General features: G+C 47.8%; 1 protein-coding gene across 1 annotated transcript in view; it reads right to left on the reverse strand.

Annotated features, from left to right (window-relative positions):
• LOC147718813 (xaa-Pro aminopeptidase 2-like) overlaps positions 1-25,981 on the reverse strand; it is a 598,118-nt gene that overhangs the window by 388,618 nt on the left and 183,519 nt on the right. Inside the window, exon 4 of the mRNA XM_086918810.1 lies at positions 8,135-8,245. Within this exon, the coding sequence (XP_086774936.1) occupies positions 8,135-8,245 (111 nt within the window). The remainder of the gene's footprint in view (positions 1-8,134; positions 8,246-25,981) is intronic.

A 25,981-nucleotide genomic window follows, 5' to 3' on the forward strand; every position in this document is an offset into this window, starting at 1 on the left:
AACTGCTCTGGGCAGGTGTTAGCTTTTGGAGATATTCGCGCTTAGCGCGAATATTTCCAAAACTACGCCTTTGTAGGTAATAGGAGATAGCGATGTTAGCGGCTGTTTTCAGTCGCTAACATCTTGGCACGCCCACTTTGCATATCATTAGTGATAAATATCGCTGGGCACCAAGATGCTCGCTATCGCCTATTAGCTGCGCTAACTGGGGTTAGCGACAGCTTGGTAATAGGGCGATCAAATTATCGCCGCTTTAGCGGGAAAACGTCCAGCTAAAGCGGCGATAAGGCCCTTGGTAATATGCCCCCTGGCTATTACAAATAGGGGAGTGCCAGATTGCACGACTTCACTTCATTTACTTAAAAAAGAATGGATAACAACTGAAATTTCCAAAGCTCTTTTTTACATTACATGACCAAACGTCTGCAAAGATAAGTTATTGAGATACTTAGCTTTCAAAATGTCATTTTGCATTAGAATGTTTCCAATAACACATGAGACTTTTGCCCGAAGTATAACTAAAATGAACACATTTTCGCACGCTCACAAAGATATCACAATAATGAATTTCGCCCTATAATGTCAGTTGAATTTTAATTTCGTAACTCGCAAATTAAATGCACCTAAGAAGAATCCTGCAAACAAAGCCAAAAATTACACAATCTCATCAAAGCAATAGGCTCATATAATTCTCCCTAAATGGCATTACTTCATTCAAAAAAATTAAAAACTCAATAATTCATATTTACACTGTGCTGCAGTAAGTACCTGTCTGGAAACAGGGCTATCAGTTGCGGACGCCAACTTTTATGAAAAAAACATTTGCCTTAAAAATATTATGGTATATTGAAAACATTGCGAAGTAAAGTGCATACATTGGGTAGGAGAGAAACATTTGACTTATGACGTCAGGATGGTCATTGGAAAAGGCATTTCCAAATTTTATGCGGTATAGAAAAAGAAAAGACTCCCGTTGCCCCACAAGCACAAATGCTGAAAAAAGGATTTTGATTTCGGGCACTAGCCACAACTCGGAGCATGTTTGCTAGCATTTCTTACATTTAAATTAATTACTGAAGGAAGTTATGAAGAGAGAACCCCTGTTACTTTTATTAGATAAAGCCAAAGTTCCTAAACCGTAATTCGCCTGTCGATTAGAACGTGTTCAGTGTGTAAAGGTGCTCAATATCATTGATTAATTATCACCACAAAATGGAGCGGCCCAATTTGGAAACATATAACTGACATTCCGCTGTTAAATTTATAAATTGAAACAGCAAATTTCTGTAAGCCAACAAAGAAATTGTTTCACCTGTGAAACTTTTGGGAGAGATATCCGGGATCTCTAGACTCTCACCAAACACGGGTTAAACATTTTAATTCCATTCACTATAGTGTTTGAATTCATATTTTAATACATTGCATAAGCAGAATCAGAAGCTTCATTAAGTGCTCCATTTTGCCCTATAGTTTAATGAATTCTAAGAGGCATTTGCGGAGGAAAACAACCATTTACTCATGAAGCACTTGGTGCTTAACTTGAGCTGGTGGCTGCAGGTGGAGCCCACTGGCACTCATTTTTGGGCACTGCCATTATTTTTCATCAGCAGACGTTGACTCAGAGCAATAGAGATCCAAACACTAAAAGTAGAGGGAGATACACAGAAGAAGGAAGAGAACCAGTGGCGGCTCCTCCGTTAAGGAGGAGGAGCGTCGCCCCACTAATTTAAGAGCAGTGCAGGGAAAAAATAAAATGAAAATAACCTGGTTATTATCATTTTATTCTTCACCACAGGCTGGGTTAAGGAGGGGGGGTGGCTGGGCCTAGGGGGGGATGAGTGGTTTTCCCACTCCAAGTGCACATGCATGACTGCTTGGCCGGCCCTCCTGGCACGGCCAAACGGTCCTGTGCACTTCAGGGCCGGTTCTAGGATTTGCGAGGCCCTGGGCTAAAAGGGACTGTGCGAGGCCCCCTCTAATTTAGATAAGTGGCCCCTTGCAAGGAGACCATTCACAGACACTGTGGGGGCCCCATTGTCCAGCATTTTGGCGCCCCCACAGTTTTAACTTTTACTCCACAATCATTTCTCACACCTTCAGTCCGATAGGTGTGAGAATTGATTGTGGTCTAAAAGTTAAAACTGTGGGGGCGCCAAAATGCTGGACAATGGCCCCCCGCAGTGTCTGTGAATGGTCTCCTTGCAATTGAGGGAGCGTCTCCGTCTCCCTCCCCTATGCCTCCTGACACCATCCATGAGAGGCCCAGGGAGGGGCTCCCCTCCAATGGACCTTAATTGCAGGTGACACCTTTATTTGTAATAGATCGCCAGGGAAACAACAGGACACATCACCAGTGCGTGGCCCCATGCTGGTGGGCTGAGTGCGAGGCCCTGTGCAGCCGCCCACGCTGCCCATGCCTAGCGCCGGCCCTGGTGCACTTTGCATCTTTGCACCAGGCTTGCTTTACATAGCCTGGTGAGGAACATGCAAATCCTCACAGTCCCCCTCTGAGTGCCGCACCACGGTGCTCAGACCAATCACAATGCTGTATTGCAGCGTTGTTATTGGCTATGGGTGGGAGCCTGTGTGCTTCCTGCTTCCTTCTGCTACGAAAGTAGAGGAGGAGGTGGCTAAAGGGAACAAAGGGGAGAGGTGGATGGCCGGCAGCAAAAGATAAGATGATTTTTTTGTCTCTCTACTCCTCCGTACCCCCCACCCTGCCACCCCCTTCCCTGCCAGCCGCCGCTGGAGAGAAACACAGAAAACCCGTGATGAAGGGAGAAATAATAACTTGCAAAAGTGAGATAACTAAGGAGCTTCGGTGGTGGATTAAAGAGGCCTGGGTTGAAATCAAGACCTTCTAGCCCTGCTATTTAGCACGCTGACATTCAATAGCACCTGGCATGGGCTTCTGAACAAATCTTTGGGACACAGCGTTAATTCTTTCACAAATTAAGCACTGGAACCACTAACACAGCCAAGGCTGCTCACAGCGTGAGACAGGAATATGGAGAAACACAAACACTGGAAGATGATGCGAGCAGCAACAACAAGACATTAGAATCAAACTATCAGGAAGTAAGTTTCTCCTGTTGATGCAGGTGTGAGGGCGCAACAATAGAAACAAACGCACCCCTATGCCTCGCTATAGTCATGTCTGTTTGCTTTGAAGTGTTGACATGTTGCCAAGAGACACTCTGTGACACAAGCAGTTACTCTATCCAGCAAGTAGCAATTGTTTTTGTCCCAACATCACCGACTGTAATTATTTCCTACACCGATGGTTTGCTGCAAAAACACGTTTCAAGACCACGACATGCCCTCGCCATCCATTGCCTTCAGTTCATTAAACAAAATATGCCAACCACCGCTTTATATTTTATCACTCTCAGATAACGCATGAAAAAGAGGTAAATTAAATAAATTAATGACTAGCGCTATACTCTGTCTGAATGGGAGTTTGGTATTATTATCTCAAGGGGAATACACATTGCCCTCCTTGTTGCTTAAGTGGGGAAAAACAAATGCTTTTGAGCATAATCTGTGTAGTTATTAGTAGTTAAACAGTTTAGAGCCATTTTATTATAACTTAATTTGCGAATCGTTACCGTCTACAATTGAACTGACATACCGGCCATGAAACCATTTTCAAAAAAGGAGTTCGGGGGAGGGAGGTGTGGGAGCTGAAATCGTAACGGGAATGGGTATTTTGTTATCTAACATCATTATGATTAACAATGTGAATGCAATTCCATTATGACAGTTCGCATTTTTACTCGTGTTCAGGCATCTAGCACAAAACAATCGGTAGAAATTCGTGAATTTCAATTTAAAATGGCAATGACATATTCATTTTCAATTTTCCTGAAGGTGACACACAATAGCGGCCGCTTGTATGTTTTTTAGACAGCGTTTACAAGCGTAAGGTGTAGCTTGCTACCCTTTTCACTAGGACGCAAGTGGAATGTAACTCCCCCTCTGGTCAGTTGCTTTGTTCTCGAGAGGGGTTGGACCAGAGCAACCAATGGCATGCTCAGTGTTACAGCAGGTGCTTTAACAGGCAAGCTATCACATCAGATGTGCACTTGCGGATTCTTTTTTTATCATCAAAGTTTTTTAATGTAATGTTCGTTGAAAACAAAGAAAGAACAGATCTGTGCACACACTGCTGCATAATAAAGATGATACCACCACATGCGTCCTCCCTGAGAGTGTCCAAACAAACATTCGCCCACACAATAATATGCCCACCGCTTCCCTCAAACCTTCCCATGTTTTTGAGGGCAGCCCCTGGCTGCATGCACTGGCTCCTCCAGTATGGCGCACCAGTCCATTGTCGGCCCCTTGATGTCAGAGAGGGTGAAGTAACTGAGGTCCAGTGCCTGGCAAGGTTTTTTTTGGTTGCAAGGATGGTTCTAACCCCTTCAAAGTGCGTTCTACCAGGCTCCCGCCAAGATCCTTCAGAAAACCCAGCACTGCGACATGGGGGGGGAGGGTTCCAGCACCCTTCCAAGGACCTTTGAGAGGGCAACAAAGATTCTCTGCCAGTATGAGGCAATAACAGGACATCCCCAAGCCATGTGAAACACATCATCCCACTGCTCAGGACAACGGAAACAGAGAGGTTCAGGAATTCTGTGTGCATGCCATAGTCATAGAGGAGAGAAATAGGACATCTGTAAGTATTTAAGATGAATAAGTCGGAGTCATGAGGAGATACCAACCCCTTGAAGGGACATACTTGCATCTATCCAAATGTCATTTAATGATCCCAGCCACTCCTCCCAATGTGTTTTCAAGGAGGAAACAAGATCACTAAAGTCTTGTATGTCTGTGAGATGTTCCCTTTCCTGAAAGGGCCCATTCTGATCTTGGTCTCAAGTAGGCTGTATTCTGGTAAGTGTCCGAGAGTCTCCTGATGGGACATAATTGCATGGCGCACTTGGAATAATAAAGAAATTGAGATTTATGCATGCCAAAATCATTCTGGAGACCTCAAAAATATTTCATTTGCACACCTTGACAAAGGTCGCCAATTGTCGCTATGCCACTAAGACCCCACACTTCAAAGTCTTCAAGGGTTGCCCTACACTGCAGCAGGTTTCCCCACCACAAGGGTGGTTAGAGTGTAATCGTCAAGTCCCTTCTGATCCATCTCAGGGCAGACACTCATGTGAGCAAAATCACTCTGGTGACCTCTGGGAAGGTATGAGGAATAGGGTCTCCATACATTATTCCCACAACAGCCTCCAGTTCCATCAGTGCCAATTCAAACAGGGATGCAGGGTCATGCCACCCACCATTTAACCAGCCATTTATCACTAGTATCTGTGCCACCCAGTAGAAATGGAGCGGTATATGCCCATTCCCTCGATTGTAAAGACTTGCCGAATGCCAGCCAGGAGAGTAGGTTCTGCCATTTAATTGAGAGAGCCTTCCCAAGCAATTCCTTGAAACAATCCTGGGGGATGAGCAGAAGGAAGTTCTGGATGATGTACTATAGTCGTGGCAGCCCCATCATTTTAAGTAGGGATATCCTGCCCAAAATATTGAGTGTCATCTCAACTCATTTGGTGAGGTTCACCTAAGTCCTAAGAATCTGGAGCCTCAAATTCAGATTCAAGGGCAAATTAGGCTCAAGAGCTATATGAATTCCTACATACTGGAAGCTAAGCCTACATTCGGTAACACTGAGTCCCACTCGGTTACATCCCTGTCGCCTTTCAGTGGAACTGGGACGGACTTTACTGTAAGACCAGAGGTGTACCCATAGAGGGTCAGCAGCCTGATCAAGCGGAGCACTTATGGATTCTTAAAAACAGTTCTATCCAAGACCAGCAGTAAACATTATGCAATGACCTCTCACCAAATATCTATCAATTAATAAATATACACTGCAATGCCTACTGAATTATACGTTTCTGCTATGATAGACTTGTTCCTAGCCGGGCCACAACAAATGTACCGTGCAGTTATTTAATGACCTGTGTTATTGTACAAGTTTGTGGCGGCCAGTTTGTAAGTGACCAATGTCTCAAAATTCGATGTAGTGTTTAACCATGAAAGAGCCTTTGTTATCAGAGTAATATATACATCTGCCGTTTTACTAGACATCAGGACACACCAAAGATAAGTTTAATGAGATGCGTGCTAAAAATGAAACATCACTTCAACACATTTTGTTTTATCATAGCAAACCTTTCCATTGTTTTTGCTGTAGATGGAAAGCCCTACTGATAACATAACCCATATAAATTGAAGGATGAAATATTGAACCATCACTGTCCGAATTCTAACCTATGACATGCAAGTTGCGAATACAACAATTAAACCACTGAAATACTGAGTTATCAATGTGACTCAGGACCCGAATAACCGATTCTCGTAGAGTACTTACATATTATAGCAATACCCTGAAGTGGGTTTCTAGGCACTAAGATGCTTTTTCTGAGCTTAAGCAGTGCTATCATTGTAAAATAAAAAAAGTGCCTTCCTTTAAAACTCTGATGTAATGTAAAAGGATGTATAGAGCGCATACTAATCACCCGTGAGGGTTTCTAGCAGCAGCGGCTCCTCCGCTAACGTGGAGGAATGTCGTCCCACTGCTTTGCAGCAGTGAAATAATGAAAAATGCAATGATAATAACTTGGTGTTATTATCATTTTATTTTCTCCTGCTGTGGCATCTTTAAAGGGTGGGGTGGGGTGGGGCAGCTCTGCTAACAGAACAGGGGGAGAAGTGGTGGGCACACTGAGTCACATGAAAGTTTGACCAGCCCTTTCAGTTCGGCCAAACAGTCATGCGCACTTTGCATGTTGGTGGAGAACATGCCCTAGCTCCCATTCTCTGGCTAAGCACCGAACCACTGTGCTCAGACCAATCACAATGCAGCCTATTACTGTGTTACTGTTCTTTTTTAACACCCCCCTAAAACCTCTCCACCACCCCAGATTTGTGCTGGCCGCCACTGGTCGCTGAGTAGGTGTGGAGGGTCTGGAACATTAGTCAAAGAGCCAAGTCTGGCGCTCCTTGTCTAAATTTGTGTGCAAGGTGGCTGTTCTAATATCCTATGAGAGAGCGTTCCAGGTCCATGATGCTAGATAGGTCTACTTTTGATAGGACCTGGGGGGAAGAAGAAAAAAGTGCCCTTTGGCCAGAGAATTTTGCCTGCCTACTACAAGAACTGCCAATACTCAGATGCATGAGCCCTTGCGTCATTTTTGCACCACTGGTGAGTCACTTTTTGTAATTCACCAGCAGCGTAAAAAATGCGCCATGTTGCATCATATTTACAAAGTGATGCATCTAGGTAGATGCGTCACTTTGTAAACCCCTGCGCCACATTATACCTGGGCCAGGTATAATGTATTCAGGGTGGGTGTTCTGACTCAAGTAAGCCTTTTAGAAGTGACGCAGTGAAATCTATGAGACTTCACTGCGTCACTTTTAGGACGCAAATGCGTAAAACATCTTACGCCTGCCTCACAGCAGGCGTAAGGCTGACGCAGGCACATTTGAAATGGGACTTGCCCATGTGAAAGGACCCATTGATGGAGTTGCGTCACTTTCGTGACACAATCCATCAATGCGTAATTTTTGCACCTACAGATACGTCCGAAATACTGACGTATCTGTAACTCCTTGTGACATGATGTATCATGCTGTAAATATGACACATCCAGCATGTCGCAAGGAGGGCACAATAAACATTGCTGTTTTCACGCAGTGATGCGTCACTTTTCATAAATGAGGCCCTCAGTTGCTTAAATCCCAACCATGACAATCTGCCACCCATGTGATGACCCTCACCAAGATCAATGGAGCAAATAATAATAATAATAATAATAATAATAATAATAATAATAATAATGCTCCCCATCCCCATTTTGCAAAGCTTCAGCCGGTTATCAATAGCCAATCCTTTCAAAATAGCAGATGCAATGCTTTTCCATCAATCTGTGATAAATGCAATGCAGAAGAGATTGACAATCATCATATAGGAGCGTATGTTCCACAATCTTAAAATCTACTTATCTGAGAAATGAGTGATACAGTCCTGGGTCATGGGAACAGAGCATGCATGAAAAGCCGGCTGAGTAAGAGAAATCCTGCTACAGTGCACTGAAAGACTTACCATATGAGCATCTGTTGCGGGAATGATGTAGGCTTCGAGGTCAGCCTCCCTCATCACTAGTCGAAGAGAGTGCAGGCGTTGAGTTGTATTTACTGCTGTAGGTGGCAGATACTGCCCTCGAAGAAAAATACAGGGTCTCATTAATAGGCTGTTAAAGAGCCGGGAAACTAACTACAGTCATACGATAAACACTGTGGGATGGAATTGAGTGACAATGCACATTCACTTTATTTTGTAACGTTCCAAACTGAGAATGGAAGAAGCTTACACGAGTTTTGAGATTGTCCCAAAATTCCACCACTCCCAGAAAGCAAATAAGCAAATAGTAAAAAGAGAAGCACACACTAAGTAGGACACCAAGAGCCATATGAAGGTAAAGAGTTACTTCTAAGGTAACTGGAAAGACTAATACACTCTTCCTAAGAGGACTGGCAGTTTTATAATCTAGCACAGCAGCGTTAGTGTATTTTACCTTTAAGATACAGCATGGTCAGGAGTAGATTGGCTTGTATACTTTATCCGAATTTTGCTGCTATTTAATGGACAGCCACTGACATATAATTACTATTCAATATTACGTGGACTAATAACAATGTTTTGCCCAAGACCACAAAGTTCTTTTTTTTTTAACAACGGACCCTTATGCTTTGTCTATAAATATTACGAGGTTGTTATTATTTCTTCAGTTTCTCCAATGTTCACTTCCATTTTTTGCTGTCTCACTACAGACAGCCATAACTGTGTTTCACAGACAGCATTGTAACCATTACTTCAACATATACTTAGAGTGGAATTTGGATCGTTCTCATGATACAATGACGTTCTTTTGTATCACAGCTCTCAGTTCGCGATGTTATGGTTTTCCTCCCAGCCGCGAGTTTGTTTCCCGAAAAAAGTATTTCAATCTTGCTCTCTGTTTTTGATTAGCTAAGCTCTCCATCGCTGCGATCACGGAACTATGTTTACTTTTCAATTTTCTATTGCATTTGACTTTTAGCAAATAAAGGGACAACGTATCTGGCCCCTTTACCTGTGTTTCAGCAGAGTCTTGCTCCGTCCCACCCCTCTTCTTCACTCCTGGGTGCCAGCACCTCATTGTTGCTCCTAGGGGTCTCACAATTTTTAGGTCTCGCCTAGCGAACGCAGCGCATGTGTTGCTTCACCTTGTTAGGTCTCGCCTAGAGAATGCAGCGCATGTGGTGCTTTGCCTTAGCGAGCCTCTATTGTTTTGGCTTTTGGTAGCGAGGGAGACAAACCATGAGCGCGCACAGACAGGCCATGTGCGCGCGCATGGTGTCTCCTCACACTTTCCCATCGCACGCTTTGCGATCCCGCACGCTCCTCGCAGCCTTGTCGCGTGCACCACTTGCGGGCTTGCCTCCGCACCACTCGCGGGACGCTGCTTTCTGACGGCGCCCGCTCCTCGCAGGGATCTCGCAGGCTTGTTTTTATAAGGCATATTTACAAAAAGGGGTGGTGAGGGACAGAGTCTCTGAATTAAGCAGAAAGCTCTCACCCAGTCAAGAGATCAGGGCTAGATCCAACACCGTTTTTTAGCTCACTGCACCATCCCAGTTTCAGAATCTGGCTGTATGCAAATTAGTCTGTTCCTGTCCCAGTGCATGATGGGAACAGGGCAAACCAAACTACAAAAGCCAATTCTTACACTGGGAAGGAAACAAGCTCCCGGGGACCGGTTTCTGGCATTACAGCCGTCTTCGGCCCGGTTTGCTTGAATCCTGATGGTGCAATGAGCAAGGGCCTCACATCTGAGAATACCCTTCCACGCTTGGGGTGGACAAAAATATTTACAAAAAGGGGTGGTGAGGGACAGAGTCTCTGAATTAAGCAGAAAGCTCTCACCCAGTCAAGAGATCAGGGCTAGATCCAACACCGTTTTTTAGCTCACTGCACCATCCCAGTTTCAGAATCTGGCTGTATGCAAATTAGTCTGTTCCTGTCCCAGTGCATGATGGGAACAGGGCAAACCAAACTACAAAAGCCAATTCTTACACTGGGAAGGAAACAAGCTCCCGGGGACTGGTTTCTGGCATTACAGCCGTCTTCGGCCCGGTTTGCTTGAATCCTGATGGTGCAATGAGCAAGGGTCTCACATCTGAGAATACCCTTCCACGCTTAGGGTGGACAAAAATATTTACAAAAAGGGGTGGTGAGGGACAGAGTCTCTGAATTAAGCAGAAAGCTCTCACCCAGTCAAGAGATCAGGGCTAGATCCAACACCGTTTTTTAGCTCACTGCACCATCCCAGTTTCAGAATCTGGCTGTATGCAAATTAGTCTGTTCCTGTCCCAGTGCATGATGGGAACAGGGCAAACCAAACTACAAAAGCCAATTCTTACACTGGGAAGGAAACAAGCTCCCGGGGACCGGTTTCTGGCATTACAGCCGTCTTCGGCCCGGTTTGCTTGAATCCTGATGGTGCAATGAGCAAGGGTCTCACATCTGAGAATACCCTTCCACGCTTAGGGTGGACAAAAATATTTACAAATCGTTTTTGGCCACTATAGGTGTGGCAGGGTATACTCAGACATGAGTCCCTTTCTCACTGCTCCATCAGGATTCAAGCAAGCCGGGCCGAAGAGGCTGAAATGCCAGAAACCGGTCCCCGGTAGCTTGTCTCCTTTCTGGTGAAGAATTGGCTTGGTAGTTTGGTCTGCCCTGTTCCCATGATGCACTGGGCCAGGGACAGACTAATTTGCATATAGCCAGGTTCTGAGCTGGGATGGGGCAGTGAGATAAATAACGGTGATGGATCAAGCCCTGATCTTTGGACTGGGTAAGAGTGGTCTGCTTAATTCAGACACTCTGTTCATCACCACCCCCTTTTCTGAATCGTTTTTGGCCACTATAGGTGTGGCAGGGTATACTCAGACATGAGTCCCTTTCTCACTGCTCCATCAGGATTCAAGCAAGCCGGGCCGAAGAGGCTGAAATGCCAGAAACCGGTCCCTGGTAGCTTGTCTCCTTTCTGGTGAAGAATTGGCTTGGTAGTTTGGTCTGCCCTGTTCCCATGATGAACTGAGCCAGGGACAGACTAATTTGCATATAGCCAGGTTCTGAGCTGGGATGGGGCAGTGAGATAAATAACGGTGATGGATCAAGCCCTGATCTTTGGACTGGGTAAGAGTGGTCTGCTTAATTCAGACACTCTGTTCATCACCACCCCCTTTTCTGAATCGTTTTTGCCACTATAGGTGTGGCAGGGTATACTCAGACATGAGTCCCTTTCTCACTGCTCCATCAGGATTCAAGCAAGCCGGGCCGAAGAGGCTGAAATGCCAGAAACCGGTCCCCGGTAGCTTGTCTCCTTTCTGGTGAAGAATTGGCTTGGTAGTTTGGTCTGCCCTGTTCCCATGATGCACTGGGCCAGGGACAGACTAATTTGCATATAGCCAGGTTCTGAGCTGGGATGGGGCAGTGAGATAAATAACGGTGATGGATCAAGCCCTGATCTTTGGACTGGGTAAGAGTGGTCTGCTTAATTCAGACACTCTGTTCATCACCACCCCCTTTTCTGAATCGTTTTTGGCCACTATAGGTGTGGCAGGGTATACTCAGACATGAGTCCCTTTCTCACTGCTCCATCAGGATTCAAGCAAGCCGGGCCGAAGAGGCTGAAATGCCAGAAACCGGTCCCCGGTAGCTTGTCTCCTTTCTGGTGAAGAATTGGCTTGGTAGTTTGGTCTGCCCTGTTCCCATGATGCACTGGGCCAGGGACAGACTAATTTGCATATAGCCAGGTTCTGAGCTGGGATGGGGCAGTGAGATAAATAACGGTGATGGATCAAGCCCTGATCTTTGGACTGGGTAAGAGTGGTCTGTTTAATTCAGACACTCTGTTCATCACCACCCCCTTTTCTGAATCGTTTTTGGCCACTATAGGTGTGGCAGGGTATACTCAGACATGAGTCCCTTTCTCACTGCTCCATCAGGATTCAAGCAAGCCGGGCCGAAGAGGCTGAAATGCCAGAAACCGGTCCCCGGTAGCTTGTCTCCTTTCTGGTGAAGAATTGGCTTGGTAGTTTGGTCTGCCCTGTTCCCATGATGCACTGAGCCAGGGACAGACTAATTTGCATATAGCCAGGTTCTGAGCTGGGATGGGGCAGTGAGATAAATAACGGTGATGGATCAAGCCCTGATCTTTGGACTGGGTAAGAGTGGTCTGCTTAATTCAGACACTCTGTTCATCACCACCCCCTTTTCTGAATCGTTTTTGGCCACTATAGGTGTGGCAGGGTATACTCAGACATGAGTCCCTTTCTCACTGCTCCATCAGGATTCAAGCAAGCCGGGCCGAAGAGGCTGAAATGCCAGAAACCGGTCCCCGGTAGCTTGTCTCCTTTCTGGTGAAGAATTGGCTTGGTAGTTTGGTCTGCCCTGTTCCCATGATGCACTGGGCCAGGGACAGACTAATCTGCATATAGCCAGGTTCTGAGCTGGGATGGGGCAGTGAGATAAATAACGGTGATGGATCAAGCCCTGATCTTTGGACTGGGTAAGAGTGGTCTGCTTAATTCAGACACTCTGTTCATCACCACCCCCTTTTCTGAATCGTTTTTGGCCACTATAGGTGTGGCAGGGTATACTCAGACATGAGTCCCTTTCTCACTGCTCCATCAGGATTCAAGCAAGCCGGGCCGAAGAGGCTGAAATGCCAGAAACCGGTCCCCGGTAGCTTGTCTCCTTTCTGGTGAAGAATTGGCTTGGTAGTTTGGTCTGCCCTGTTCCCATGATGCACTGGGCCAGGGACAGACTAATTTGCATATAGCCAGGTTCTGAGCTGGGATGGGGCAGTGAGATAAATAACCGTGATGGATCAAGCCCTGATCTTTGGACTGGGTAAGAGTGGTCTGCTTAATTCAGACACTCTGTTCATCACCACCCCCTTTTCTGAATCGTTTTTGGCCACTATAGGTGTGGCAGGGTATACTCAGACATGAGTCCCTTTCTCACTGCTCCATCAGGATTCAAGCAAGCCGGGCCGAAGAAGCTGAAATGCCAGAAACCGGTCCCCGGTAGCTTGTCTCCTTTCTGGTGAAGAATTGGCTTGGTAGTTTGGTCTGCCCTGTTCCCATGATGCACTGTTGTTTGTTTAACGTATTCGTCTCCTCGCTGGCAAACATTGGCAAAAAGTGGGGCGTAGAAATGTGCTCCTATGCTGATGACACTCAGCTGATGGTCACCATTGATGGAAATGATGACTCCAAAACTAGACTGACGAACTGTTTGACCGAATTAGCAACTTGGATGCAGGACCACTGTCTTAGACTAAACGCCGACAAATCCGAAATCTTACTGTTCGGCAGAGGCACACAGGCCTGGGATAACAGCTGGTGGCCAAGTGACTTGGGTTTACCTCCCAACCCCACTGCTAAAGCAAAAAACTTAGGTTTAATACTGGATAGGGATTTATCCATGAAATCCCATGTTTCTACAACTTGTGGAAGGAGCTTTGGACTTCTGAAGTTGCTTAGACGTGTCTTCCCCTGGGTGCCAACGGATTGCAGGAAAACCTTAGTCCAGTCACTACTGATGAGTAGGCTGGACTACGGTAATTCTCTGTTTGTAGGTATGGCGGATTATCTCTTTTCTAAATTACAGCTGGTTCAGAATGCCGCTGCCAAAGCCATCTGCAACAAAAGAAAATTTGATTCAGCTAAAAGTTGCATGCGTGAACTTCATTGGCTCCCAATGCGGCAACGAGCCATCTTTAAGCTGTTGTGCATTTCTTATAAGGTACTCCACGGCACAGGCCCCACCATCCTACATGACAGGGTCAGATTTCATAAACCTTCTAGACACCTACGATCTATGACGTTAGGAAGAGCAGCCATCACCCGAGCTCGTACTGTCAGGATGGGAGAGCGGGCCTTCTCTCACATTGCGGCAACAAAGTGGAACGAGCTACCCCCTACAATTAGAACAAATGACTGCTTTGTCTCATTTAAGAAACAACTGAAAACATTCCTCTTCCCCAGGTCAGATCAATAATTTTCAAACAGAGCCGATGCCAAATCACTTGCAATGTTCTTCAGCGCCATGATGTCCTCTCAGGATGAATGTTTGCGCTTTACAAATAAATAAATACAAAAAATACAAATACAAATACTGGGCCAGGGACAGACTAATTTGCATATAGCCAGGTTCTGAGCTGGGATGGGGCAGTGAGATAAATAACGGTGATGGATCAAGCCCTGATCTTTGGACTGGGTAAGAGTGGTCTGCTTAATTCAGACACTCTGTTCATCACCACCCCCTTTTCTGAATCGTTTTTGGCCACTATAGGTGTGGCAGGGTATACTCAGACATGAGTCCCTTTCTCACTGCTCCATCAGGATTCAAGCAAGCCGGGCCGAAGAGGCTGAAATGCCAGAAACCGGTCCCCGGTAGCTTGTCTCCTTTCTGGTGAAGAATTGGCTTGGTAGTTTGGTCTGCCCTGTTCCCATGATGCACTGGGCCAGGGACAGACTAATCTGCATATAGCCAGGTTCTGAGCTGGGATGGGGCAGTGAGATAAATAACGGTGATGGATCAAGCCCTGATCTTTGGACTGGGTAAGAGTGGTCTGCTTAATTCAGACACTCTGTTCATCACCACCCCCTTTTCTGAATCGTTTTTGGCCACTATAGGTGTGGCAGGGTATACTCAGACATGAGTCCCTTTCTCACTGCTCCATCAGGATTCAAGCAAGCCGGGCCGAAGAGGCTGAAATGCCAGAAACCGGTCCCCGGTAGCTTGTCTCCTTTCTGGTGAAGAATTGGCTTGGTAGTTTGGTCTGCCCTGTTCCCATGATGCACTGGGCCAGGGACAGACTAATTTGCATATAGCCAGGTTCTGAGCTGGGATGGGGCAGTGAGATAAATAACGGTGATGGATCAAGCCCTGATCTTTGGACTGGGTAAGAGTGGTCTGCTTAATTCAGACACTCTGTTCATCACCACCCCCTTTTCTGAATCGTTTTTGGCCACTATAGGTGTGGCAGGGTATACTCAGACATGAGTCCCTTTCTCACTGCTCCATCAGGATTCAAGCAAGCCGGGCCGAAGAGGCTGAAATGCCAGAAACCGGTCCCCGGTAGCTTGTCTCCTTTCTGGTGAAGAATTGGCTTGGTAGTTTGGTCTGCCCTGTTCCCATGATGCACTGGGCCAGGGACAGACTAATTTGCATATAGCCAGGTTCTGAGCTGGGATGGGGCAGTGAGATAAATAACGGTGATGGATCAAGCCCTGATCTTTGGACTGGGTAAGAGTGGTCTGCTTAATTCAGACACTCTGTTCATCACCACCCCCTTTTCTGAATCGTTTTTGGCCACTATAGGTGTGGCAGGGTATACTCAGACATGAGTCCCTTTCTCACTGCTCCATCAGGATTCAAGCAAGCCAGGCCGAAGAGGCTGAAATGCCAGAAACCGGTCCCCGGTAGCTTGTCTCCTTTCTGGTGAAGAATTGGCTTGGTAGTTTGGTCTGCCCTGTTCCCATGATGCACTGGGCCAGGGACAGACTAATTTGCATATAGCCAGGTTCTGAGCTGGGATGGGGCAGTGAGATAAATAACGGTGATGGATCAAGCCCTGATCTTTGGACTGGGTAAGAGTGGTCTGCTTAATTCAGACACTCTGTTCATCACCACCCCTTTTTCTGAATCGTTTTTGGCCACTATAGGTGTGGCAGGGTATACTCAGACATGAGTCCCTTTCTCACTGCTCCATCAGGATTCAAGCAAGCCGGGCCGAAGAGGCTGAAATGCCAGAAACCGGTCCCCGGTAGCTTGTCTCCTTTCTGGTGAAGAATTGGCTTGGTAGTTTGGTCTGCCCTGTTCCCATGATGCACTGGGCCAGGGACAGACTAATTTGCATATAGCCAGGTTCTGAGCTGGGATGGGGCAGTGAGATAAATAACGGTGATGGATCAAGCCCTGATCTTTGGACTGGGTAAGAGTGGTCTGCTTAATTCAGACACTCTGTTCATCACCACCCCCTTTTCTGAATCGTTTTTGGCCACTATAGGTGTGGCAGGGTATACTCAGACATGAGTCCCTTTCTCACTGCTCCATCAGGATTCAAGCAAGCCGGGCCGAAGAGGCTGAAATGCCAGAAACCGGTCCCCGGTAGCTTGTCTCCTTTCTGGTGAAGAATTGGCTTGGTAGTTTGGTCTGCCCTGTTCCCATGATGCACTGAGCCAGGGATAGACTAATTTGCATATAGCCAGGTTCTGAGCTGGGATGGGGCAGTGAGATAAATAACGGTGATGGATCAAGCCCTGATCTTTGGACTGGGTAAGAGTGGTCTGCTTAATTCAGACACTCTGTTCATCACCACCCCCTTTTCTGAATCGTTTTTGCCACTATAGGTGTGGCAGGGTATACTCAGACATGAGTCCCTTTCTCACTGCTCCATCAGGATTCAAGCAAGCCGGGCCGAAGAGGCTGAAATGCCAGAAACCGGTCCCCGGTAGCTTGTCTCCTTTCTGGTGAAGAATTGGCTTGGTAGTTTGGTCTGCCCTGTTCCCATGATGCACTGGGCCAGGGGCAGACTAATTTGCATATAGCCAGGTTCTGAGCTGGGATGGGGCAGTGAGATAAATAACGGTGATGGATCAAGCCCTGATCTTTGGACTGGGTAAGAGTGGTCTGCTTAATTCAGACACTCTGTTCATCACCACCCCCTTTTCTGAATCGTTTTTGGCCACTATAGGTGTGGCAGGGTATACTCAGACATGAGTCCCTTTCTCACTGCTCCATCAGGATTCAAGCAAGCCGGGCCGAAGAGGCTGAAATGCCAGAAACCGGTCCCCGGTAGCTTGTCTCCTTTCTGGTGAAGAATTGGCTTGGTAGTTTGGTCTGCCCTGTTCCCATGATGCACTGAGCCAGGGGCAGACTAATTTGCATATAGCCAGGTTCTGAGCTGGGATGGGGCAGTGAGATAAATAACGGTGATGGATCAAGCCCTGATCTTTGGACTGGGTAAGAGTGGTCTGCTTAATTCAGACACTCTGTTCATCACCACCCCCTTTTCTGAATCGTTTTTGGCCACTATAGGTGTGGCAGGGTATACTCAGACATGAGTCCCTTTCTCACTGCTCCATCAGGATTCAAGCAAGCCGGGCCGAAGAGGCTGAAATGCCAGAAACCGGTCCCCGGTAGCTTGTCTCCTTTCTGGTGAAGAATTGGCTTGGTAGTTTGGTCTGCCCTGTTCCCATGATGCACTGGGCCAGGGACAGACTAATCTGCATATAGCCAGGTTCTGAGCTGGGATGGGGCAGTGAGATAAATAACGGTGATGGATCAAGCCCTGATCTTTGGACTGGGTAAGAGTGGTCTGCTTAATTCAGACACTCTGTTCATCACCACCCCCTTTTCTGAATCGTTTTTGGCCACTATAGGTGTGGCAGGGTATACTCAGACATGAGTCCCTTTCTCACTGCTCCATCAGGATTCAAGCAAGCCGGGCCGAAGAGGCTGAAATGCCAGAAACCGGTCCCCGGTAGCTTGTCTCCTTTCTGGTGAAGAATTGGCTTGGTAGTTTGGTCTGCCCTGTTCCCATGATGCACTGGGCCAGGGACAGACTAATCTGCATATAGCCAGGTTCTGAGCTGGGATGGGGCAGTGAGATAAATAACGGTGATGGATCAAGCCCTGATCTTTGGACTGGGTAAGAGTGGTCTGCTTAATTCAGACACTCTGTTCATCACCACCCCCTTTTCTGAATCGTTTTTGGCCACTATAGGTGTGGCAGGGTATACTCAGACATGAGTCCCTTTCTCACTGCTCCATCAGGATTCAAGCAAGCCGGGCCGAAGAGGCTGAAATGCCAGAAACCGGTCCCCGGTAGCTTGTCTCCTTTCTGGTGAAGAATTGGCTTGGTAGTTTGGTCTGCCCTGTTCCCATGATGCACTGGGCCAGGGACAGACTAATTTGCATATAGCCAGGTTCTGAGCTGGGATGGGGCAGTGAGATAAATAACGGTGATGGATCAAGCCCTGATCTTTGGACTGGGTAAGAGTGGTCTGCTTAATTCAGACACTCTGTTCATCACCACCCCCTTTTCTGAATCGTTTTTGGCCACTATAGGTGTGGCAGGGTATACTCAGACATGAGTCCCTTTCTCACTGCTCCATCAGGATTCAAGCAAGCCGGGCCGAAGAGGCTGAAATGCCAGAAACCGGTCCCCGGTAGCTTGTCTCCTTTCTGGTGAAGAATTGGCTTGGTAGTTTGGTCTGCCCTGTTCCCATGATGCACTGGGCCAGGGACAGACTAATTTGCATATAGCCAGGTTCTGAGCTGGGATGGGGCAGTGAGATAAATAACGGTGATGGATCAAGCCCTGATCTTTGGACTGGGTAAGAGTGGTCTGCTTAATTCAGACACTCTGTTCATCACCACCCCCTTTTCTGAATCGTTTTTGGCCACTATAGGTGTGGCAGGGTATACTCAGACATGAGTCCCTTTCTCACTGCTCCATCAGGATTCAAGCAAGCCGGGCCGAAGAGGCTGAAATGCCAGAAACCGGTCCCCGGTAGCTTGTCTCCTTTCTGGTGAAGAATTGGCTTGGTAGTTTGGTCTGCCCTGTTCCCATGATGCACTGGGCCAGGGACAGACTAATTTGCATATAGCCAGGTTCTGAGCTGGGATGGGGCAGTGAGATAAATAACCGTGATGGATCAAGCCCTGATCTTTGGACTGGGTAAGAGTGGTCTGCTTAATTCAGACACTCTGTTCATCACCACCCCCTTTTCTGAATCGTTTTTGGCCACTATAGGTGTGGCAGGGTATACTCAGACATGAGTCCCTTTCTCACTGCTCCATCAGGATTCAAGCAAGCCGGGCCGAAGAGGCTGAAATGCCAGAAACCGGTCCCCAGTAGCTTGTCTCCTTTCTGGTGAAGAATTGGCTTGGTAGTTTGGTCTGCCCTGTTCCCATGATGCACTGGGCCAGGGACAGACTAATTTGCATATAGCCAGGTTCTGAGCTGGGATGGGGCAGTGAGATAAATAACGGTGATGGATCAAGCCCTGATCTTTGGACTGGGTAAGAGTGGTCTGCTTAATTCAGACACTCTGTTCATCACCACCCCCTTTTCTGAATCGTTTTTGGCCACTATAGGTGTGGCAGGGTATACTCAGACATGAGTCCCTTTCTCACTGCTCCATCAGGATTCAAGCAAGCCGGGCCGAAGAGGCTGAAATGCCAGAAACCGGTCCCCGGTAGCTTGTCTCCTTTCTGGTGAAGAATTGGCTTGGTAGTTTGGTCTGCCCTGTTCCCATGATGCACTGGGCCAGGGACAGACTAATTTGCATATAGCCAGGTTCTGAGCTGGGATGGGGCAGTGAGATAAATAACGGTGATGGATCAAGCCCTGATCTTTGGACTGGGTAAGAGTGGTCTGCTTAATTCAGACACTCTGTTCATCACCACCCCCTTTTCTGAATCGTTTTTGGCCACTATAGGTGTGGCAGGGTATACTCATACATGAGTCCCTTTCTCACTGCTCCATCAGGATTCAAGCAAGCCGGGCCGAAGAGGCTGAAATGCCGGAAACCGGTCCCCGGTAGCTTGTCTCCTTTCTGGTGAAGAATTGGCTTGGTAGTTTGGTCTGCCCTGTTCCCATGATGCACTGGGCCAGGGACAGACTAATTTGCATATAGCCAGGTTCTGAGCTGGGATGGGGCAGTGAGATAAATAACGGTGATGGATCAAGCCCTGATCTTTGGACTGGGTAAGAGTGGTCTGCTTAATTCAGACACTCTGTTCATCACCACCCCCTTTTCTGAATCGTTTTTGGCCACTATAGGTGTGGCAGGGTATACTCAGACATGAGTCCCTTTCTCACTGCTCCATCAGGATTCAAGCAAGCCGGGCCGAAGAGGCTGAAATGCCAGAAACCGGTCCCCGGTAGCTTGTATCCTTTCTGGTGAAGAATTGGCTTGGTAGTTTGGTCTGCCCTGTTCCCATGATGCACTGGGCCAGGGACAGACTAATTTGCATATAGCCAGGTTCTGAGCTGGGATGGGGCAGTGAGATAAATAACGGTGATGGATCAAGCCCTGATCTTTGGACTGGGTAAGAGTGGTCTGCTTAATTCAGACACTCTGTTCATCACCACCCCCTTTTCTGAATCGTTTTTGGCCACTATAGGTGTGGCAGGGTATACTCAGACATGAGTCCCTTTCTCACTGCTCCATCAGGATTCAAGCAAGCCGGGCCGAAGAGGCTAAAATGCCAGAAACCGGTCCCCGGTAGCTTGTCTCCTTTCTGGTGAAGAATTGGCTTGGTAGTTAGGTCTGCCCTGTTCCCATGATGCACTGGGCCAGGGACAGACTAATTTGCATATAGCCAGGTTCTGAGCTGGGATGGGGTAGTGAGATAAATAACGGTGATGGATCAAGCCCTGATCTTTGGACTGGGTAAGAGTGGTCTGCTTAATTCAGACACTCTGTTCATCACCACCCCCTTTTCTGAATCGTTTTTGGCCACTATAGGTGTGGCAGGGTATACTCAGACATGAGTCCCTTTCTCACTGCTCCATCAGGATTCAAGCAAGCCGGGCCGAAGAGGCTGAAATGCCGGAAACCGGTCCCCGGTAGCTTGTCTCCTTTCTGGTGAAGAATTGGCTTGGTTGTTTGGTCTGCCCTGTTCCCATGATGCACTGGGCCAGGGACAGACTAATTTGCATATAGCCAGGTTCTGAGCTGGGATGGGGCAGTGAGATAAATAACCGTGATGGATCAAGCCCTGATCTTTGGACTGGGTAAGAGTGGTCTGCTTAATTCAGACACTCTGTTCATCACCACCCCCTTTTCTGAATCGTTTTTGGCCACTATAGGTGTGGCAGGGTATACTCAGACATGAGTCCCTTTCTCACTGCTCCATCAGGATTCAAGCAAGCCGGGCCGAAGAGGCTGACATGCCAGAAACCGGTCCCCGGTAGCTTGTCTCCTTTCTGGTGAAGAATTGGCTTGGTAGTTTGGTCTGCCCTGTTCCCATGATGCACTGGGCCAGGGACAGACTAATTTGCATATAGCCAGGTTCTGAGCTGGGATGGGGCAGTGAGATAAATAACGGTGATGGATCAAGCCCTGATCTTTGGACTGGGTAAGAGTGGTCTGCTTAATTCAGACACTCTGTTCATCACCACCCCCTTTTCTGAATCGTTTTTGGCCACTATAGGTGTGGCAGGGTATACTCAGACATGAGTCCCTTTCTCACTGCTCCATCAGGATTCAAGCAAGCCGGGCCGAAGAGGCTGAAATGCCAGAAACCGGTCCCCGGTAGCTTGTCTCCTTTCTGGTGAAGAATTGGCTTGGTAGTTTGGTCTGCCCTGTTCCCATGATGCACTGGGCCAGGGACAGACTAATTTGCATATAGCCAGGTTCTGAGCTGGGATGGGGCAGTGAGATAAATAACGGTGATGGATCAAGCCCTGATCTTTGGACTGGGTAAGAGTGGTCTGCTTAATTCAGACACTCTGTTCATCACCACCCCCTTTTCTGAATCGTTTTTGGCCACTATAGGTGTGGCAGGGTATACTCAGACATGAGTCCCTTTCTCACTGCTCCATCAGGATTCAAGCAAGCCGGGCCGAAGAGGCTGAAATGCCAGAAACCGGTCCCCGGTAGCTTGTCTCCTTTCTGGTGAAGAATTGGCTTGGTAGTTTGGTCTGCCCTGTTCCCATGATGCACTGGGCCAGGGACAGACTAATTTGCATATAGCCAGGTTCTGAGCTGGGATGGGGCAGTGAGATAAATAACGGTGATGGATCAAGCCCTGATCTTTGGACTGGGTAAGAGTGGTCTGCTTAATTCAGACACTCTGTTCATCACCACCCCCTTTTCTGAATCGTTTTTGGCCACTATAGGTGTGGCAGGGTATACTCAGACATGAGTCCCTTTCTCACTGCTCCATCAGGATTCAAGCAAGCCGGGCCGAAGAGGCTGAAATGCCAGAAACCGGTCCCCGGTAGCTTGTCTCCTTTCTGGTGAAGAATTGGCTTGGTAGTTTGGTCTGCCCTGTTCCCATGATGCACTGAGCCAGGGACAGACTAATTTGCATATAGCCAGGTTCTGAGCTGGGATGGGGCAGTGAGATAAATAACGGTGATGGATCAAGCCCTGATCTTTGGACTGGGTAAGAGTGGTCTGCTTAATTCAGACACTCTGTTCATCACCACCCCCTTTTCTGAATCGTTTTTGCCACTATAGGTGTGGCAGGGTATACTCAGACATGAGTCCCTTTCTCACTGCTCCATCAGGATTCAAGCAAGCCGGGCCGAAGAGGCTGAAATGCCAGAAACCGGTCCCCGGTAGCTTGTCTCCTTTCTGGGGAAGAATTGGCTTGGTAGTTTGGTCTGCCCTGTTCCCATGATGCACTGGGCCAGGGACAGACTAATTTGCATATAGCCAGGTTCTGAGCTGGGATGGGGCAGTGAGATAAATAACGGTGATGGATCAAGCCCTGATCTTTGGACTGGGTAAGAGTGGTCTGCTTAATTCAGACACTCTGTTCATCACCACCCCCTTTTCTGAATCGTTTTTGGCCACTATAGGTGTGGCAGGGTATACTCAGACATGAGTCCCTTTCTCACTGCTCCATCAGGATTCAAGCAAGCCGGGCCGAAGAGGCTAAAATGCCAGAAACCGGTCCCCGGTAGCTTGTCTCCTTTCTGGTGAAGAATTGGCTTGGTAGTTAGGTCTGCCCTGTTCCCATGATGCACTGGGCCAGGGACAGACTAATTTGCATATAGCCAGGTTCTGAGCTGGGATGGGGTAGTGAGATAAATAACGGTGATGGATCAAGCCCTGATCTTTGGACTGGGTAAGAGTGGTCTGCTTAATTCAGACACTCTGTTCATCACCACCCCCTTTTCTGAATCGTTTTTGGCCACTATAGGTGTGGCAGGGTATACTCAGACATGAGTCCCTTTCTCACTGCTCCATCAGGATTCAAGCAAGCCGGGCCGAAGAGGCTGAAATGCCGGAAACCGGTCCCCGGTAGCTTGTCTCCTTTCTGGTGAAGAATTGGCTTGGTTGTTTGGTCTGCCCTGTTCCCATGATGCACTGGGCCAGGGACAGACTAATTTGCATATAGCCAGGTTCTGAGCTGGGATGGGGCAGTGAGATAAATAACCGTGATGGATCAAGCCCTGATCTTTGGACTGGGTAAGAGTGGTCTGCTTAATTCAGACACTCTGTTCATCACCACCCCCTTTTCTGAATCGTTTTTGGCCACTATAGGTGTGGCAGGGTATACTCAGACATGAGTCCCTTTCTCACTGCTCCATCAGGATTCAAGCAAGCCGGGCCGAAGAGGCTGACATGCCAGAAACCGGTCCCCGGTAGCTTGTCTCCTTTCTGGTGAAGAATTGGCTTGGTAGTTTGGTCTGCCCTGTTCCCATGATGCACTGGGCCAGGGACAGACTAATTTGCATATAGCCAGGTTCTGAGCTGGGATGGGGCAGTGAGATAAATAACGGTGATGGATCAAGCCCTGATCTTTGGACTGGGTAAGAGTGGTCTGCTTAATTCAGACACTCTGTTCATCACCACCCCCTTTTCTGAATCGTTTTTGGCCACTATAGGTGTGGCAGGGTATACTCAGACATGAGTCCCTTTCTCACTGCTCCATCAGGATTCAAGCAAGCCGGGCCGAAGAGGCTGAAATGCCAGAAACCGGTCCCCGGTAGCTTGTCTCCTTTCTGGTGAAGAATTGGCTTGGTAGTTTGGTCTGCCCTGTTCCCATGATGCACTGGGCCAGGGACAGACTAATTTGCATATAGCCAGGTTCTGAGCTGGGATGGGGCAGTGAGATAAATAACGGTGATGGATCAAGCCCTGATCTTTGGACTGGGTAAGAGTGGTCTGCTTAATTCAGACACTCTGTTCATCACCACCCCCTTTTCTGAATCGTTTTTGGCCACTATAGGTGTGGCAGGGTATACTCAGACATGAGTCCCTTTCTCACTGCTCCATCAGGATTCAAGCAAGCCGGGCCGAAGAGGCTGAAATGCCAGAAACCGGTCCCCGGTAGCTTGTCTCCTTTCTGGTGAAGAATTGGCTTGGTAGTTTGGTCTGCCCTGTTCCCATGATGCACTGGGCCAGGGACAGACTAATTTGCATATAGCCAGGTTCTGAGCTGGGATGGGGCAGTGAGATAAATAACGGTGATGGATCAAGCCCTGATCTTTGGACTGGGTAAGAGTGGTCTGCTTAATTCAGACACTCTGTTCATCACCACCCCCTTTTCTGAATCGTTTTTGGCCACTATAGGTGTGGCAGGGTATACTCAGACATGAGTCCCTTTCTCACTGCTCCATCAGGATTCAAGCAAGCCGGGCCGAAGAGGCTGAAATGCCAGAAACCGGTCCCCGGTAGCTTGTCTCCTTTCTGGTGAAGAATTGGCTTGGTAGTTTGGTCTGCCCTGTTCCCATGATGCACTGAGCCAGGGACAGACTAATTTGCATATAGCCAGGTTCTGAGCTGGGATGGGGCAGTGAGATAAATAACGGTGATGGATCAAGCCCTGATCTTTGGACTGGGTAAGAGTGGTCTGCTTAATTCAGACACTCTGTTCATCACCACCCCCTTTTCTGAATCGTTTTTGCCACTATAGGTGTGGCAGGGTATACTCAGACATGAGTCCCTTTCTCACTGCTCCATCAGGATTCAAGCAAGCCGGGCCGAAGAGGCTGAAATGCCAGAAACCGGTCCCCGGTAGCTTGTCTCCTTTCTGGGGAAGAATTGGCTTGGTAGTTTGGTCTGCCCTGTTCCCATGATGCACTGGGCCAGGGACAGACTAATTTGCATATAGCCAGGTTCTGAGCTGGGATGGGGCAGTGAGATAAATAACGGTGATGGATCAAGCCCTGATCTTTGGACTGGGTAAGAGTGGTCTGCTTAATTCAGACACTCTGTTCATCACCACCCCCTTTTCTGAATCGTTTTTGGCCACTATAGGTGTGGCAGGGTATACTCAGACATGAGTCCCTTTCTCACTGCTCCATCAGGATTCAAGCAAGCCGGGCCGAAGAGGCTGAAATGCCAGAAACCGGTCCCCGGTAGCTTGTCTCCTTTCTGGTGAAGAATTGGCTTGGTAGTTTGGTCTGCCCTGTTCCCATGATGCACTGGGCCAGGGGCAGACTAATTTGCATATAGCCAGGTTCTGAGCTGGGATGGGGCAGTGAGATAAATAACGGTGATGGATCAAGCCCTGATCTTTGGACTGGGTAAGAGTGGTCTGCTTAATTCAGACACTCTGTTCATCACCACCCCCTTTTCTGAATCGTTTTTGGCCACTATAGGTGTGGCAGGGTATACTCAGACATGAGTCCCTTTCTCACTGCTCCATCAGGATTCAAGCAAGCCGGGCCGAAGAGGCTGAAATGCCAGAAACCGGTCCCCGGTAGCTTGTCTCCTTTCTGGTGAAGAATTGGCTTGGTAGTTTGGTCTGCCCTGTTCCCATGATGCACTGAGCCAGGGACAGACTAATTTGCATATAGCCAGGTTCTGAGCTGGGATGGGGCAGTGAGATAAATAACGGTGATGGATCAAGCCCTGATCTTTGGACTGGGTAAGAGTGGTCTGCTTAATTCAGACACTCTGTTCATCACCACCCCCTTTTCTGAATCGTTTTTGGCCACTATAGGTGTGGCAGGGTATACTCAGACATGAGTCCCTTTCTCACTGCTCCATCAGGATTCAAGCAAGCCGGGCCGAAGAGGCTGAAATGCCAGAAACCGGTCCCCGGTAGCTTGTCTCCTTTCTGGTGAAGAATTGGCTTGGTAGTTTGGTCTGCCCTGTTCCCATGATGCACTGGGCCAGGGACAGACTAATCTGC

The sequence above is a fragment of the Lissotriton vulgaris genome, chromosome 4_1, assembly GCF_964263255.1.
Source record: "Lissotriton vulgaris chromosome 4_1, aLisVul1.2, whole genome shotgun sequence".
Taxonomy (NCBI): domain Eukaryota; kingdom Metazoa; phylum Chordata; class Amphibia; order Caudata; family Salamandridae; genus Lissotriton; species Lissotriton vulgaris.